This window comes from Mesoplodon mirus (genome assembly GCF_964341445.2).
Source record: "Mesoplodon mirus genome assembly, contig: HAP1_SCAFFOLD_1320, whole genome shotgun sequence".
Lineage (NCBI taxonomy): Eukaryota > Metazoa > Chordata > Mammalia > Artiodactyla > Ziphiidae > Mesoplodon > Mesoplodon mirus.
Window position 1 is genome coordinate 1 of NW_028294781.1, and position 18809 is coordinate 18809.

Here is an 18809-nt window from a genome sequence, read left to right on the forward strand (position 1 = left end):
AACACTGGTTTCTAGTGGGTTAAGTAGGGATTGGAGCCGAGGTCATGAAAAGGGTGGAGTTTCAGGGCATGTAAAAAATGCTTCTTAAAACTTTCACTAGTGGAATTTTCTTAAGATACTGAAGAGATACTGTGATGGGAAAGAAGCTGGGTTAGTTAAACTCCATACCCAGCTGTCTTAGTGGTGGACTTTGGTTGCGATGTCTCACAGGGATTCTTTCTTAGGCTCTTGTCTGGCTCTCAGGATACTTTGCTTGCTTTCTTTGTCACAGATCTCAGAGAGGCAGTGTCCTTTTCTCTTTTCCATGGCTGCTGACACCTACTTTGTCATTTGGGGGCTTTTCTTCCTCCCAGCTTGGCTGCAGCAGCGCAGTGCAGTCTCCTACCCCAGGCCACCCCCACCCCCACCCTGCTTTGCTGCTGTACACATACAAGCCCTTTTTGATCTAAGGGTTTTACTGCTAATCCCTGTGGAAACAGAGAGAATAAAAATAATAAACATGGGAAAGTTTCAGAATTTCTTACAGGTTGGCGCCCTGGTTTCGGATTACTTGCTTCTGAGGACATAAAAGGAATCCTCGCTGGGGCTCTGTCCCTACTTTTATCCACTATGGCCATGTTTGGCTGCTGCCGTCCAGGTGGAACAATAGGTGCCTCCAAGTCTCAAGTGACACCCAGTTTCTTAAGTCTCCGCCTTCTTCAAGACTGCAGCCTCTTTGAGAAGGGAGTCAGCCTGATGTAAACTATATGGAATGTGTTTCCCACAGGAAAAGGGGCACTCAGTTCCCAGAGAGGGGAAAAGGGATACTGGACAGGCAAAAGCAGATGTTCACTTCATCACTAGTTTTAGCCTTACACATAAATATCCAACTTTGGCAGCTAAACAGACTCTTAGAGCTGTAGCTCACTTCATGTGTCTTCCGACCAGTAAAAGTGATAACTTCTCAAGATCGTAGATTGAGAGAAACTACTGCAAAGAGCTCAGTATAAATATGTAAAGAATGCAGGTCTCTAAGGCTAAAGGAAGCAAGGATTCTCAAGTAAATAGCATATAACATATAAACCGCTTCACAAACTTGGGGTAACCTAATAAAAAAAAAAGAATGCAGCTTCTTTGGGCATCCCCTTACAACCTTCTCTCTAGCTTTGACTTGAGTTTCTTTTCTACATGTTGATTAATGTGGCCTCAGTGTTTGGCTTTGCCATTCCCCAGGGGGTTGGCTTTTGGGCAGTAAGTGTTTTCTGGCTCTCTTCTTGGACAGTGTACACCCTGTGGTCTTATCCTGATCTTCTAGCAACATTTACAACATGGCCCCTGGTGCTTGAAAAACTGGTGGGGGGAGCAGGTAAGAGTATTTTCCTATATTCTGGATAGTGGCTGAAACCTACTTAGTAAAGGCCAACTACTTTAATAAATGTACCCATTTTGTGCATTCATATGATTGAAAAATAGAATTCTTCCCTCATGTCTGTTGCATCTCTTACTTGGCTGCTTCCATAAGCTCTCTGACCCTGCTGTAAGGCTTAAATAAGATAAGTGACATGAAAGTGCTCTGTGAACTGCCATATGCTATACTTTAGATTAATAAACTGAATTTAGGAAACCAGAATAAGATAGATCATGGAAGTGGACCCTCAGCTTGGTGCTTCAGTTTGACCACTAGTCTCCCAGAAGGAAAAGGTCTGACCCTCAGTTTGCCACTTTTTATTTTCACTATGAATAATGTAGTTGATGCTTAACAAATGTATGTTTGTTGAGCAAATGAGTAAATGACGCAGTAAACTGTGGTGTTAGTTGCGATGCTTTTGTTTCCTGCAGATTTGATGCTGCCAGGGCTAGTGGTGCCCCCTGCTGGTCTGCCTCGGGTACAGAAGGGTGACCTCTGTGCCACTGCATTGGTGGGGAACAGGTACTGTGCCAGTCAGCTGTGCCTGTGGGGAAAAAACTTAGGGAAAACTTGGGAGGGGTGGGAATGACAACTTCACAGCATATGGATAAAGGATTAAAAGAAAAAACATATTCTTCCTGAGCAATCAGAGTGGGGAATGGCAGTGAGCCTGTGGGGTGTCCATACATCTGGGCCAAGGGTATTTGCTCCTGCTGCTGCTGCTTCTTTTTTAAAATTTATTTGTTTTTTTTCTCCTTTAAAAACTTTTTTCTTAGATTTACAGAAGAGTTGCAAGTATAGTACAGAGTCCTGAAATACTCCTTACCCAGCTTCCTGTAATGATAACATCTTGTATAACCACAGTACAGTTATCAATACTAAGGAATTAACATTGGTTCAGTCCTTTTGACACTATTACAGACTTTATGCATATTTCCCCAGTTTTCCCACGATGTCTTTTTTCTCTTTTTTTGTGTTCAAGAATCCAGTCCAGGGTACCACATTGCATTTAGTTGTCATGTCTTCTTAGTCTCCTGTCTGTGACATTTTCTTGGTCTTTCCTGCCTTGCATGACTTCAACATTATTTTTGTCGAACATCCACATCATCATCCTCATCTTTTAATTATTTTTAATAGATTTATTGAGATATAGTTTTCATACTATAAAATTCACCTGTTTCAAATGTACGTACGATTCAGTGATTTTTTTTAGTATATTTACAGGGTTGTTCAGCCATCACCACAGTGTCTCTTTTTTAAAATAAATTAGGAAGTAATGGTATGAACAGTTCTGAAAAATCAAAACCCTCTCACCCCATAATCCTTTTCTCCTAGAAGTAACCATTATCATTCTGATGCATGTCCTTGTCAGCCTTCTTCAATGCATATATACACGTGCATATAAAATGTATGGTTTGGGGTGTGTATGTTTAAAAATACAAATGAACAAACTTTATCCCTATTACTTTTTCACTTCAGGTAGTGGGGACATGTTCCATGTCAGCCAGCACAGATAAGCTGAATCTTTTTACCCACTGTGGGGTGATGGGAAAAGTCCTCTTCTAGTGGACATTGTGGTTGCCTCTACTTCGTCTCTATCACAAACAAGATCTTCCTGAGGCCTCTAGGGACACTAGTGCCAATATTTTTCTAAAGTAGATACTAGGGAGCAGAACTGTTTGGCTGAAGATCGTGCATATGTTCTGTTGCCCTATAAAAATGCTGTGTCAGTTTTCCCTCCTACCTACAGGGTATATGGAGCCTGTTTCCTTACATGCTCACCGACACTGCATATGATGGGTCATTTTCATTTGTATCATCCTGAATGAAAAACGACATCTTATTATTTTACTCATTGCTTCTTTGAGAGGGAAACATGGTAGGCGTGGGAGGGGTCAGTGTTTAAAGATCTTATTTTTGTTGCTCATATTCTCCCATTTTCCTTGAACCTTTGGGAACCAAGCACCTAGAAATGTTTCCTTCCTTGTTTACCTGTAGCAAAACTTGAAGTTGAAAAGAATGGTGAAATTATTGTTTTTTCCCCCCAGTATTCTATCCAACGTCGGAGAAAACTACATAAATGTGTATTTGGCCTCTGAGTTTGGCATTTAGAATGTATGTGGGAATGAATCCTAGGTGGTTTATGGAAGGGGGTGAGGGTACAAGGGAGTTTACGAAAACTACAAGACAGGTTCGAGACCGAAGTTCTTGAGCCATTGACGATTCCAAGGGTGGAAGACAAAGACCCGTCTTTTAGGAACTGGGAAAGAAGCCAAATTCAAAGATTCTGTGGCAGGAACTGACCCATGGGCACAGGAAGTGGAGCCACCGGATTAGCAAACGTTTTTTTTGAAGTTCAGGTGTTGGGAAATCTGCCCTTGAATCGTCTCCCTTGGGTCCAGGCAACGTTGCCAGGCTTGTATATTCCCCTCCTGTTAGCCAGCTGGACACCGATCCTTACAGGCAATGTGTGAGCATTGCTGAGTAACAGTGGGCTGACAGAGATTTCCCATTTGGGCTTTGGAAGTTTTTTGTAGTTATTGTAAATGTGGTTGTTTCTGATATTTTGGACACATCCAGTTCTTAGATAGATGTTATACAGAGCAAGGCCTGTTACAAAGAACCCACTCAGAAGGAACCTTTCGTTGGTACCACTGTATCTCTCTTCTCTCTTCCCTCTGGCATCCCTCAGCCTAATTTAAGGCATATGAATGGCCTCCCTTCTGAATTTCCATATAGGATGGCTATGCCTTTTTTAGGATAGGGGAGATAATTTATTTTTTGAAATTGAAGAAAGGGAACTTTAAATATCCTTCTGAGTCCTGCCTGGGTTTGGTTCATAATAAGAATATAAGAATGATAACATCAGTAGAGGAGTTACTTACACAGAAGGGAATATTTGGTCAAGGAATTTTTGAAAGTCATATGTGTAGGTAATTTGAATAAGATTGAGACTGCACCGAGTTTTAGCTCTGTGATACAAGTGGATGCTTCAGATTTGCAACCGTGGTGCTTTGAACACATGTGTAGAAACCTGGTCCTGACATGTGCCCTCCTGGAAGACTTTCCCTGACCCTCGTCTCTGACCTCCTCCTTCTCAGAGCCCCCGTTGCCATCGGAGTTGCTGCCATGTCCACAGCTGAGATGCTGACCTCAGGTGTGAAGGGAAGGGGCTTCTCTGTGCTCCACACCTACCAGGACCACTTGTGGTGGGTTCCATGCTTTTTCTGTTTTATAGGGAGCTGGGTGGGCGGAGGGAGCACAGGGCCTGGATTGAGAAGCGAGAGTTTTGATCCCTGCTGTGTCCTTAGTCAAGTTGCTGACCCTAGACATTAATTTCCTTGCAAAATGTGGAGAAAAGATTTTTTTTTGGCCTGTTTAGAAAAGAAATTACCGAGAACTTTATTTTCTAGGTGAATTATAGAATCCTAGGGCTGGAAGAAGGCCTTAGGGATTGTCTTCTCTGCCTCTCAGTACAGTGATATTCTTTATTTTTATGGCACTGGTCGATCTAGCCTTTTCTGCCGTGTACATTTAGGCATTTTCTGACCCCATGATGAGTGCTCGGGAATTCTCACATCTGAATCCAAATCAAAGTAGAGTAGGTCCTCAGGCACCAGGGTGACAACCTGATGACTTTCCTGTTGTTCAAGTTCCACATTTAGGATCTCCTCCTCATTACAGAACTTGCACTTTCTCACTGTGACGGTTGCTCTCTGGAGCTGTATGTGAGTTTATTTTCTGGTTATTTTCTTGTCATTTAACCAAAATAGTAAGTAGTGCTTTTCTCGAAAGCAGTATACCTGGTCTTCTGGCCAAGTGTTGTGTGGCCTGTTGGTATAGATTTACCCTTACGTTTTGAGTCAGTCTTGGAGTTACTTATTTTACAAGTATTGGCCAAGCCCTGCTTTGCTGGAGGTACAGCCTCATCAGTGTGGGTTTCAGCAGGCATCTGAGGGCTGCTTACTCACGTACTCCCAGCACCTTGTTTTCTGACTGTTAGTCTGGGCAGTTAAGGTCTTGTTGTCTAAATTGTTTTATCAGTGGCTGCCTCAGTCTCCCCTCCTCCCGCCCTTTGAAAACACTTACGGTATTTACCTGATCAGAATAGCCTAAACATACGCTCTGGCCTCACTAGTAGCCATACTTAATAAGCCTTGCTGCGGCTGTTAGTAAAACTTTGTTTGACTTGCATAATCTTAATTAACATAAAGCTTTTTGTTTTTACCGCTCTGCTATGTGGCATCCCTTTTTTTCCTGTCTTCATAAGGCTTCGTGGCATAAAGCCATTGTAATCTCTACTCTGCAGGTTAGATTGCATTCTTTTTTTTCAGTTGAGGTATAGTTGATGTACAATGTTGTGTTAGTTTCAGGTGAACAGCCAAGTGATTCTAGTGACCATTAGTATATCTAGTGATTCTAGATATAGATATATACATATATGTTTTTTCTCGGATTCTTTTCCATTAAAGGTTATTACAAGGTATTGAATATAGTTCCCTGTGCTATACAGTTGGTCCTTGTCATTTATCTATTTTAGATTGCATTCTGATTTAACACAGAAGCAGTCTTGAGCAGTCTTGAGCAGTCCAGGTGTTTGTAATTTGTTCCATACGCTCAACCTTGGGTTTGTATTTCACCAACCTGGTACTACAGATGCGTTTGCAATCTTCATTTGGTTATTTAATTCAAAATGGTTTTATTTTTAATTTCTATGAAGGGAATACTTTGGAAGGGGAGCTCCACTTTAACTATGTTGTCTTTAATTTTTCTCTGTCCCTGAATTTCTGTTTGGGTTAAGGAGGAGGCAAGAATTACTCTCCCCATTTCAAAGATGAGGAAACTGAGGCATGGGACTTCTCTGGGCCCAGAATTGGAAACAGAGTTGAGAGGCACACCCAGGTTCTCTGGCCTCTCCTGGACACCCCTGCCTGTGGGTCTTACTCTCTCTGGACCCCTGCTGACCCCCTGACCGGGGCTGAAGAGTGTTGTGGCTGCTGCTCAGTGTTTCTGACATGAGGTTTTTGCAGGCGATCTGGAGACAAGTCCTCTCCACCATCCATTGCTCCACTGGCCCTGGATCCCCCAGATCTCAGTGAAGAGAAGGGGTCTGTCCAGGCAGACACCACCTTGCAGGGAGACATGAGGCGCCTGACCCTGGCGGGAGAGGAGGAGGACCGGGAGGTTCAGCAGAGGTGTGGGGAGAAGTCCCCGTCGGAAGCTACAGAAGACCCCAGTGTCGGGGGCCTGAGCCCAGAGCCCACGGACAGCAAGACCCTTCCAGGTACAGCTCTGGCAGGAGCAGGGCGCTCGCCTCTCAGTGTAGGGACTGAAGCGCTCGGCTCTGCTTCCCACCAGAGCGGCGCCAGGGCTCCGGGAGGGGCGGGGAAAGGCCTTAGTTTGGGTGAGGGTGGTGCCACAGCCCTTTGCCATCTTACCTGGGAGTCTTGCGCATATGTTGCGTTTCCCTGGATACCTGTCGACTCTGCTATTTGGACTGTTCCCAGCTACACGGCCCTCTTAGTTTTCTTCTGTCTCTGACTTCTCTATCAGAGAAGCATCCGCGCCTGGCTGGGTGGGACTTTGTGGCCTGACCCCTTCTGTGGCGTCAGACCTCTGTAAAGGCTCAGTGTTCTAGAGAGTCTGGGAACTTTGGTGCCAGGGAATGGGCTCCTTCAGAGCTGAGGGGTGAGGTACAGATGTCACCGTGCAGGGAGTTATCTTGTGCTGCGCGGGCCTTCTGCGGCCCTCAGGAAGGATGTGGTTCTTGTCTTCTCCTTGCAGAGCAAATGGACGAACTGTTGCAGAGATGCTTCTTGCGTGCTTTGAAGTACTGCGTCAAAAAGGCTGACCTCCCTTTACTCACCAGCACTCTCCTGGGCAGCCACATGTTCTCCTGCTGGTATGGAAGGCATGGTGTGGGCTGGGGGCCGGGCGGTGGGTCTGTCTCCTGCTCTTTGGTGGTAGGATGGGACAAGGCTGATGGGGGAATTGTTTTAGGGACATGATGTGGAAAGAGCGAAGTGGAGGGTTGATCTGGCAAATACTGAGTTTTAAAGACTTCAGTTTTAGCCAGTGAAAGGACGTCGAGGAAATGAAGGTTAAAATTCGCAAGGCGCTTTGATCACTGCCTCTGCTGTGGTGATTCTGGGCTCTTTTACGGATTGGGCAGCATGTCCGGCCCCGGAAGGGCCCTGGGGCAGCCTGTTTGTTCTGGAGGCTTCAGTCCCCTCACCTTTCTGAAGAGTAGGTGGGCCAGATTAGGTTGTGTCAGCAGGAAGAATCGGTGTGAACCCCCCCACCCGACCCGCACACACAGCCACCAGCAGAGGGAGTGTTACATGTGGGTTGAACCTGGACTTTGAAGACTGAGCCATCTGGGCTCAAAAGCCAGCTCCCCAGGGTGTTGGAGCAAAGGTGTATTTGAGCCCATTACCAGGCTTCTCTGAGCCCTGATTTCTAACACTTGTAAGATTGCTGTCAAGATCGAATAACCTGACATTTAATAAGCACCCAGTAAATATTATCATGTCAGGAGATTTGCTTATTGATTTTCACCTCAAGTCTGAACTTCTTTCTTTTTGAGAATTTTGCTCTCTTTTTTAAACAAGGGGTTTTAATGTAATTCTCTTCCTCTACATGTGAGCTTCTTTAAGGCATTCTATACCCATGTGGGGTCTGGAGTGCACGGCAGATCTAGTTTTCAGTCTCATCTATAACTACGGCCATGTCCCAAATTAAGCCTCTGGAACAGATGCCGAGGGAGACTAGAAGTGAACGTTCAGGATATACTTTCTGGTATATCGTCTACCTTGAGAGAAAAGGATTTAAACCCACAGAATAATACACAGGTTGGTGAACACCTGACAATAATAACAAAAGATGCACTGACTTATAAAAAGTCTTTTACTATGTATCCCAGGATGGCCAATACAAGCTGGTTAGGTAATTAGTCCTTCAAGAGTTCCTTTACAGTCATATAAAAATGCTTTGCCTTGTTAAAAAAAGATATCTAGTCTACCAAAAACATATCCATTAATGGGCTTGGTGTTGTTTCTTTTTTTCCATTTTCAGGTTTGCAAGATGATTAAAAATACCTACATATCATCTCTGAGCACACCAGCTGTCCATTAGCTAATCAGTTTTGGCAATACAGTGCACAGAGGTATACCACCACTGGTTTCTGACATTAAGTTAGCTTTAAGCTTATTGGCTATTCGTACAATTGGAGGCAGCTTGCAACCCAGGCCCTGGAAAGCATTTGCAGGGTTTACTACCCTTTTGCCTGACACCTTTTCAATGGTGAGAGGTCTGGGCACAGACTTGCTAATCCAAGGGTGTCTTAGTGCTTGAGCTGGGGTCAGGCGGGCAGAGGGGTCCCAGGTAAGACACCTTTTCAAAAAGTCTATGAAGAAGTAATCATCACACCCCTTCAGTGCTGTCCGCCAGTCTTTGCTGCCTGGGGGACCCCGCTTCTTACCCCTCCGTGAACGACCGCCCACAAACACAACCCTCCCATCTGCCCGACTGGTCACAAAACAGTAGCGAGGTAGGCCCCTGGAGTTAATAAAGTACTTGGCATGTTTGGATTGCTCCAGGAGTTTTGGTGGTGGCATCCCTAGAAGCTCCATCATACAGGCCAGCTGGTCTCCTTCATCCTCTCCAGGGAAGAGAGGATGTCCTGTTAAAAGTTCTGCAAGGATGCAGCCAAAACTCCACATGTCAATGGACGTGCTGTAGCGGCTTCCTAAGATGATCTCTGGAGCTCTGTAGAACCGAGACTGGATATAGGTGTCAAGCTTCCGGTACTCAAAACAGCTGGACCCAAAGTCAATGACCTTAGTCGCACTGTGCCCATAGCGTTTCAGGAGAATGTTTTCTGGCTTCAGGTCACAGTGAATGATCTTGTTTCTGTGGAGAGCATCCAAGGATTGCAAGATGGATTGAGCAAACTTGCGAACCAACTGGATACTAAAACCCTGGAACTTGTTTTTTTTCATGAGCTCATAAAGGTCTACGCTCAGTAACTCAAAGGCCATGCAAACATGGTTCCGGAACGTGAAACTTTCCAGCATATGGATAACGTTCATGCTACCGGTTTTATCCCGCTTTTTAAGATGCTCCAAAATCCGGATCTCCTCGGCTGCTTGGCGATGGAGGTGCTTTTCATTGCGTACCATCTTCAGGGCCACGTACTGTCGAAGTTTGTGATCATAGACCCGGGCTACCTGCCCAAAACTGCCCTTGCCAATAATTTTCAGCACCTCATATCGATAAGCTAGATGGTCTCGAGGCACGTGAATGTAGGCCCCATCTGCATCATCATAACCCCCATTATTGGGACCACCGATAACTCCATGTCTTTTTTTGGCATTTGGACCCACAAAGTAAATTTCTGGATAATTGATGATTTCCAGCTTCTCATAAGCAGTGAGGTGGTGTTTATACTGCTTCAGTGCTTGTTCTGGAGTCAGAGGCAACACTTTGGATGCTTTGGATGAACTGCTGGATTTTACTGTATTCACACGATCTGAACTTTTACCCTGAGAAACTGTAGGAGAGCATTTTTCAGAGTCGTTGATGCCATCTGACTGAAAAGTATCAGATCTTCTGTTGCCAGATTCTTGAAATAGTTGTTCTACCTTCATCTCACCTCCATTCAGGAAGCACTGAGTAGGATCTCTTGTTAAATGCTCAGTGGTGATCTACGGCAAAGAGAAGTGAATCTATGTTAAAGTCACTAAAAACGGTGGAAGAACGAAAGAATCGTCCCCCTGACTGAACAAAACAACAAAACATGCCAGTTGTGTAGTTAAAAGGCCCAAAAGTGAGATAAGAAAAGCAGGAGTCTCTAGAAACTCGTGTTATGTTAATCCTTAGGTTCCCTGACTGCTGTGGCCACCCCAGCCCCACTACATAGGCCTCCCTTTGTTCAAAACAAGACGGTCATCTTACCATACCCGAAACATGCTAGATTCCTTCTAACTGGTATGTCTTCCTACCGAGAATCTTTTCACCCCATCCACTCAAATCCTACGCTCTTTCAAAGCCCAATGCTAGTCCTCCCTCTTCCACTTAGAACTACTCCAAGCCCATACTAACTATGGCTCCACTCACATCTTAGCTGCAGCTTTTCGAGTCTACCACGTAATCTGGCCCTTGTTATATATATACTGTCCTATATTGTTCACAAACTGTTTCAGGTATCTTCCCAAATCTTAAGGGCATGTACCAGGAGCAAATGAATACATATTAAAGTGTTCTGTAAATGATACAGGGACAGAGGCAGGATGTGATCCCCAGGTCTTCTGAATCTTGGTCCAGAACATTAACATAACCTGGTACCAGCTTCTCCTAGTGCCTGTACTATTCTCCAGTAGGGCTGAATGTTGACCTTGCCCTGGAATCAACCAAGGCCTCATCATCTACTCCTGGGTCCCCAAATAAATGATCGCATCTTTCTATCTCCGTTCATTGAATCACAAAATTTCTAATCCAGAGAGAACTCTTGAGATCACCAAGGCCAATTCTTTATGTATCTGATGAATAGCAGTGAGAATCTAAGGCCCCAGGGTGCTGCTTGTAAAACTCTCCTAAAGACAAAGAGTCTCCTTTCTCTCTCCTTCCCTTGCTCATAGACACATACACTAGTCTCCCTCAGCAAACGCCTACGTGACAAAGGCATACAACTCTTTTTACTTGATTTGGCATCACCTTTTCCTGCAAGGAACAATAACCCACAGAAGAAAACTCTACTTATTAAATACCTCTGAAATGAAATAAGATTCTGTGAAACTCGATGGAGGGAAAGACAATGAAAAAGCCAAACGCTAAAAAAAATACTAAGAAAAATATAAGAATGTGCTAGAAGGAAAGAAGAAAAAAAGTGCTAAAAACTGTTGTTTTAAAAAAAAAGGGCTGGGATACTTCAAAGAACATCTATTTTTCTAAACAGACCCTGAAGAACTTTACCCCCGATCTGTATGATTGAGAGCCTCTACGATCAGGGGTAGATAATTCCAGAGAAGCTCTGAGCTATCTTTATGATCTCTTAAAATATAACGCAAATTATAAGGTAATGATCCAAAGTGGCCAACCATTTAAAAAAGAGAATTTTAATATAACCTAAGCAAACAACACCTGACCCATCACCTATATAAATAAAAATATAAAAGATGTAAATATAAAAAACAAAAAAGGGATGAAAAAAAAATTAAGTGTTGGCATACTTTAGACAGCCCCTAATTTAGTTATAAAAGCACGACATTAGTTCCTGCCTGCTTCTTTTAGGTCATTTAATCAATTTAAACATTTATATAGTACTACAGTTACAAAAATGAGGCACTGCACCATCTTACATATAAGCAAAGCAGCCAGTACAACGGTAGCCGTACTTTGGCATTGAGTTTCTCAATAAAGAGGCAAGATACGGACCAGGAGAGATCTCTGATACCAAAATAGAGAACTATCACTAGTCAAGAAAATAAAACACAGGCTGGCAGACAGAACCTAAATACCTTGCTAAGATGTAAATATAATGCAACATTTTGTTTATCAGCAATTAAGTCAAATAACCATTCCTGTTTTTAGGGATGGAAAAAAAAGGCCTCATCCATCCATCTAACATTCACATGAGCACTAATTGTTCACAATTATAAAAGTGCCAAAAAACAGGTTACCTCAAGGCACTACAATCTATTAGGAGATAGGTTTGGCTGAACTAGGGAATTATAATTATTTGGTCTTAGGTAGATTTACATAACAAAACCAAATATTTGCATGCATCTAAACCAGTTTTCCTTAAATTTTTACTACCTAACCTAAATGCATCTAAATATTTACTGCTAAAATCCTGGGGACACATTCTGAAGAAATGTGAAGTCAGAAGGCCTAGGTTGGGGTCCTGGCTACACTGCTCAAAAACTGTAGGTCCCAGGGTAGGCTTAACCTTTAGCCCAGTTTCTTAGCCTCAATTTCTTTATCTTTAAAATGTGGATAATAATACCTCCTTGCAGGATGTTGTGTGAATCAAATTATAATTAATAATATATGTGAAAGACCCTCAGAAACTATAAAACATGTTAAAAACACTGGTAACAATTAGGCAAAATTCTCAATATATTGTTTAAACTCCAATACACCCTCCCTTTCCCCTTTCAGCTTCTCTTTTCTCTCTGTGGTGCCTTCCTCTGCAGTTCCAGACTCCCTCCACCAGACATCTGGCATTAACTATGCCTTCTGCTCCGTGAAGGCCTGCACAATCAGCCTTCCCTTAGGATGCATGGAAACACCTCACCCACTTTCTCCCCCACATAAAACCTCCTTTCAACTTGCCATGCAATTTAATGGGTTATCTCTCCAGACATATTTGACCTTTAAAAAGAGCAATGCCTTAACCCAAGGGAATGACTCTCTAGGACCCGCGGTCATCAATGACAAGCTGGTAGGAAAGGTATTTGTGGTCCAGGGTCCACCCCTGGGCATTTCACCTACTCTACCTACATGTAAGGCTGTGCTGGCTCTGGAGGTATTCATTTCTGTTTGTGGTAAAGAGAGGGTCTCAGGTACAGACTGTTAATAAGAACAGAAATTTAACTTCCACAGAACTATTACAATAAGATTAAGGATGTCATTTGGATTTCCTGACTCATGGTTTTTCCTTAAAGTGAGCCTAAATCTCTCTCTCTGCAAATTAAGTCTTATTTTGCCCTCCGGAACTACACAGGAGTGTCCAAATTTCCATGTTAAAGCCCTTCAGATACCTAAAAGGGGCTGTCCTGCCTTCACCATTTTTTCTCGAGGCTCATCATCCCCATCACATCCTCCACCTCACACAGCCTGGGTCAGGCTGCCTTACTATATCCTATTCACGTTCTCAACACGTTATGGGCTGCACGGTATATCTCTCTGCAAGTGTGCCTTCCAGAACAGAACAAGACACTTCAGGTCTAGTCCCCTGAGGACTGTCAAGGTTTGAACCTCCAATGAATCTGAAGAATTCCAGAAAGAAATTTTTCCACACAGGGAGGGGTTCTCACCTTAGCTTTCTTTCCTTTCCTGTAATAACTCAAATACTGCTCTGAATCAATTATGTATCAAGTCTGCTGTGCTATAAATAAAATCTTCCTTCCGTTCTAGGAGAATCTAGAATTTTCACACATGTTAAAGTAGTTACAAAACACTATATATTTCTAGTCTAGGGTGATAATCACAATAACTGACCAATGTCTGCAATCGACTTCAAATATTTTAACTATGTAATTATATCCAGAGAGACAAATAATGCCAGATTAATCATGTTTTATTTAAGAATGCTTCATGTACATTGTTAATTTGGAGCGCTCTTTTTTTTTTTTTAACACCCCTGTATTGGAGTATAATTGCTTTACAATGGTGTGTTAGTTTCTGCTTTATAACAAAGCGAATCAGCCATACATATACATATGTCCCCATATCTCCTCCCTCTTGCGTCTCCCATCCTCCCTATCCCACCCCTCTAGGTGGTCACAAAGCACCGAGCTGATCAATTTGGAGCACTCTTGACATTTCAAATAGAATCTTCAACTGCGTTAATCAAGTCTTAAAGATCTTGTTGAGAAATTCAGAAAAGGAACATCCTTCTCGTCCAGATATAAAACACCACCCCCTTCCTCGTTCTCGACCCTAAATCTCTGCAACACAAAGCTAACCCAATAAAAGCCTGTGAGCAGATGATTTATAGTTTACAACAAGAATGTAAGGGCATCTTGGATAAACAAGGAAGCCAAAGCACTTTGTGAAATGAGCAATAGCGTCTCGCAATGGAGTCATGGCATAATGAACTATAAGTGTTACTAAGAGGTCAAAAGCACTTTTTTCAGCAAATTTTGCAAAGACAGCATTGTTTTAGAATCTAAAATCTTATGTTTTGCAAGCTGTGTTACTCTGAATACCACACAGTAAAAAAATTCATTTTGATCCTGAAACATACAATTTAATTGCCCTACTATATGGTGATTAGCACTGGCCAACTCTGAAGTAAAGTTAAAATGGACTTTAAGTCACATGATGACGGACTGTAAAAGTTTCCCAGAGAGATGTGCTAATTGTCAGGAAGTAACCATGAAATCTGATAGTCAACACACGAGTATATAGGTGGTTCTGGAGCTCTTAGAGATTTTTACATATTAAAAACAATAAGCTTGTGGAGAATGGAAACTTACTGCACTTTGGAAAGGAGATTAAAAATAGGGTGACCAGCCTTCCAAATATATGTAGCCCGTATTTTGTAATATTATTAGCCTTGAAAGTAGTGAAGGGGTTGATTTTTAGTGGCAAAAGCTGACAAACCGTTGGGAAGGACTATGAAAAATGCAAGCAGTGTTTTACATAGAAATAATTTTAGGTCTTAAACAGAAATATGAAGGAGAATTATTGATAAATTAGTCTACTCAATTATTCAGTTTGTTCGTTGATGATATATGCAGCAAATTTTAAAGTCACAGGATAGATTCTCCCTGTCATGGAACTTGTCCAAAACCCTGCTCTCCCTACCTCTCTATGAGTGCCGAGGGAATGGGAATTAATTTATTCTCTTAAACATAAAACGGTGTCAAAAGCTAAATGTCTGCAAGCTCCAAAATGATTAAATGCATCGAAACCAAAATGCATTGCTCAAGTTTCATTTATGATCTATAAAATGGTTCTCTTAAGCATACTAATAAGCTAGGACTGCATTTCTACCGTGCAGGAAAAATCTGGAGATCTGTAAGTTCAGAGGTATTTTCTGTTTCTTGTTCTTGTTAAAATGAGCCATCATAATACACTGTACATATCATTCTATCAAAAAAAAAAAATAACCACTATCTAGGGCTTCCCTGGTGGCGCAGTGGTTGAGAGTTCGCCTGCCAATGCAGGGGACACGGGTTCGTGTCCCGGTCCGGGAAGATCGCACATGCTGCGGAGTGGCTGGGCCCGTCAGCCATGGCCGCTGAGCCTGCGCGTCCGGAGCCTGTGCTCCGCAACGGGAGAGGCCACAACGGCCACAACGGCCACAACGGTGAGAGGCCCGCGTACCGCAAAAAAACAAACAAACAAACAAACACTATCTAGATAAAAGTAGCATGTCGTTTTTTTCCCTATTTACCCCAGTGGTTTGAAAGGAATAGGTGGGCTCCAAATCAAAATCATTCTGAAAAGCTGAACTTGGACCACAGAAATTGTTATTTCAAAGTCAAGAGAAACCAAAAGTGAATAAAAAAGAGCCTGGGTTACCAGTGACATGTACCTGTACCTTGACCATTTAAAGTAGCACTTCCTCCTTTCCAGGCCCATTAGAGCTCAAAGAATTACTTCATTTACTTACATTTAGTCTTCTGGGTAGAGGTGGTTCAGAAGGATTGCAGAGTGCATTTGAACAGGGTGAGCCTTTGGTTTCATCTATTATCACGACACTATCATAGACAAAATCATCCAATCTAGTTGAAAGGATTACAGATAAAATCTGTCAGTAACTGAAGTATATAAATTTGTATTTCCAAAACACCCTTTAACTGCTTCATATCTGCTACAAAGAATAATTAATACAAACAAATGTCCACACTGCATTTTGGCACTGAATACACACCACAGGGGTATTTGGCAGAGGAAGGGAGGAAACCCAACTTTTCCTCCTTTTTTTATTTTTAAAGAAAGGACAGCATTTCTAGGTTTATAGTTTGAAATTGTTAAAATACGTCTTACCTTCTGAATGTTGTTAACAATAGGGACCATCAAAAGAATCTCATTTAACTTACTACTTGAAAACGAAGGCTAGTTGAAATCTGAAGCCTAAAAGCTAACCAGAACAAACAAACAAGACAGAGAACTGTATTTTCAAGTCGGAGACTTGGATTCTAATCTCAGCTCTACCACTGGCTGGCTACTCTACCTTCCTCTCTGAGCCGTTGGCCACATGTTGTAAAGGGAAGAATAGTTCCAGTCTACGCACTTCTGGGTCTCACAAGCAAGAAATAAAAGGCCTTCTTAGGGCTTTCTCTATATTTATTTATTTACTTTCCTACTTAACATCTATCTAACTTGTAGAAAACTACAGTGAATTCTACAGCAAATACTATAGGGATTCTCTAAATTACAAAACGTACTGGATTTCACATCTTTACCCACTTAATTTTCGGGTGGATGGTGGAAGCTAAATGCCAAATGATAATTTTTCTCTGCTCTTTAACGCTGTGCCTCCCTCCACCGCTGTAAGGGAACACAAAAGACGGAGAGGATTTATTTAATCCACAGGATGGCGCTGGATAATGTATTTCATCTGCCACCAAGAACATGGATTTCCCAGTAACACACATCAGCATTTCATTGTATCATTTTTACATGATATACTATGAATACAATGATAATGAGCCAGCTGCAAGGGAAGAATTTTTTTTAATCTTTAAAACTATGCTGGAATATTTTAGTGGCTTATAAAAACTGTTTTGTAAAATTCCAGAGTTTTCTTAATCGATGTGTTATAGGAGTACAAAGAGAAAAAAAAACCCGAAAAACAAAAACCAAACAGAAAACCCACTACAAATTATTTTTGGAATGTTCTCTTTTTAAAAAACATGCTTACATTCTGATAAAATTATACCTTTACGGGAACTGCTTCATTGACAAGAACCAAAAATTCTGGATGTGACTGATTCTTTGCCAACAGCACGAATAAAACAAACAAAATGGGACAGACGTCCACATTTACAAAGAAGAAGACAGACTGAAGACCTACAAGATTTCCTATAAATAGCCAAAGGAAATTACCCAAAGGTAGTCTCCATGCAAATGAAGTGGGCAGGTGGTCCCTACTCTCCATTAAGGTGTAAAATCCTATGAAAGGTGGAGAATCTCTCAAAACACGATCCACAAAAAGTCCTACTCGGCAGAGCCCCTCACCTACACCCCTCACGGCAAAGCCCTTGGTTATCTGCTCTGAGCAACAGGGCTTATTGGAAAAGGTATTGCTCCCTGTGTCCCCCAGTTTGCTAAAAAGCCCCACCAAAAACATCCCAGCTTCTCAGAGTTCCTACCATATACCCCTGATGTAGGACTTCAGAAATAATCCCCAGGGTGGGAATTCTTCTTTGCCTAACTCCTTTCTAGCCCACTCCCGCGCTGGGCTGGGGGCAGGGGAGCTGATGGAGAGGAAGAGGGTGGGCCAGTCCCGGAGAGGGAGTCAGACCCCTTCCCTCGTCCTTACTGCTTGGGGGCTCGCTCAACCTCCAGCCCAGTCCATCCACGCCCCCCGACCTCGCCTGCCAGCTGCAGCGGCTCCTTCGGGAGCCCCAGCGCGTTATCCCCCGGCGCCGTTACCTCCGCGGCTGGGGCGGCAGTCCGTCTCCTGGCGGCCCCGCATCTTTCCGCCCGGGCCCGCGAGCTGTGCCTCCCATCCGTTAGCTCCGGACCCCCCGGAGGGAGGGGCGGCGTTTGGACGGTCAGGCGAGCAGCGTCCACCTGAGCTGGGGCGGCTGCCTCCCGGGCCGCGACGTTTCCTCGGTACCTCTCTTCCACACAGTGCAGCTCCCAGCGCGTCCGCTCGGGACTGGCTGGGGTCGACAACTGCCAGAGGAGCAGCAGGGGCGGGAAGGGGAGTGGTGTGGTCGCCTAGCAACCGCGACACGCCCCTTGAAACGCCTCGGCGCAACAATGTGGCCACGCACAGGGGCGGGGCCGAGGCCACTCCCCACTGAGCGGCGCGTGTCTCGGAAGCTCTCGCTGGCCCCGGAAGGTGGGAGGCGGGAGGCGGGAGGCTGGGAACCCGCCGCCTGAGGTTCTCTGGTCGCTGGCCGAGGCCTGAGGGCCGCGGCTGGGGAGGTAGAAGGGCCCTGACGGAGGGTTTGTGAAATAGCAGCCCCCGATTTCTGCCTCAGAAGTGGCAGCCGGCACCTCACGGTCAGCTAGCTATCTCTTAGCAAGTTGCAGCCTAGAGTTCTAAAACCTCCCTTGAATATGAATAAAATGAGAACGAAAGACATGGGTAATTTCTCAGACTTCTCCACTGAGGGGCGTCCCTCCGGAGGGTAATGAGTTAACAGAGGAAACCAATAATAATAAACCCACTTTGTGACACCACCGGCGCCACGAATCTTTTCATTTAACCTCGGTAACCATACTAGATGACATCCCTCTTTTATATAGATTTAACTAGGATCCGGAATTTAAGCTGAGGTATGTCTGACTCCCCTGCAATGGGATGCCACGGATGGTAGGGCGCAGAGCCATTTTAAGGATGAGGAAAGTGAGGCCAGAGGAGATCTGTGGTTGGCAAAGCCTGAACTAAATGTCTCCAAATTCCCAGCCTTCGTCCTGCTGCACCAGACCCCCTGGAAAGAAGGCTCTTCCTGTCTTCTTCCTTGGAATGGGTGGGGGTTTTCCCTTTGCTTTTCTGAAAAGTTAAGATGCC

The 18809-nt window shown here is 43.6% G+C and overlaps 2 protein-coding genes across 4 annotated transcripts; one reads left to right on the top strand and one right to left on the bottom strand.

Moving 5' to 3' along the window:
• Positions 1 to 598: 598 nt before the first annotated feature.
• On the top strand, positions 599 to 8597 carry LOC309797973 (eukaryotic translation initiation factor 2D-like). 3 transcript variants are annotated; one of them, XM_082646336.1, is made up of 6 exons: positions 599 to 1345; positions 1795 to 1909; positions 4489 to 4596; positions 6418 to 6671; positions 7172 to 7289; positions 8462 to 8597. In XM_082646336.1, exons 1-6 carry the CDS (start codon positions 1168 to 1170, stop codon positions 8472 to 8474), a joined length of 786 nt encoding a protein of 261 aa, XP_082502462.1. In that variant the 5' UTR covers positions 599 to 1167; the 3' UTR covers positions 8475 to 8597. The 3 variants fall into 3 exon arrangements, with proteins under 3 accessions (XP_082502462.1, XP_082502460.1, XP_082502461.1); XM_082646334.1 differs by lacking the exon at positions 8462 to 8597 and having other exon boundaries at positions 7172 to 7454; XM_082646335.1 differs by lacking the exon at positions 8462 to 8597 and having other exon boundaries at positions 1819 to 1909; positions 7172 to 7451.
• On the bottom strand, positions 8518 to 17931 carry LOC309797974 (dual specificity tyrosine-phosphorylation-regulated kinase 3-like; the record flags this gene model as incomplete). The annotated part of the gene is made up of 3 exons (XM_082646337.1): positions 17720 to 17931; positions 15732 to 15843; positions 8518 to 10092 (listed from the first exon to the last, which is right to left on the bottom strand). Exons 1-3 carry the CDS (start codon positions 17794 to 17796, stop codon positions 8518 to 8520), a joined length of 1764 nt encoding a protein of 587 aa, XP_082502463.1. The 5' UTR covers positions 17797 to 17931.
• Between the last annotated feature and the right edge of the window lie 878 nt (positions 17932 to 18809).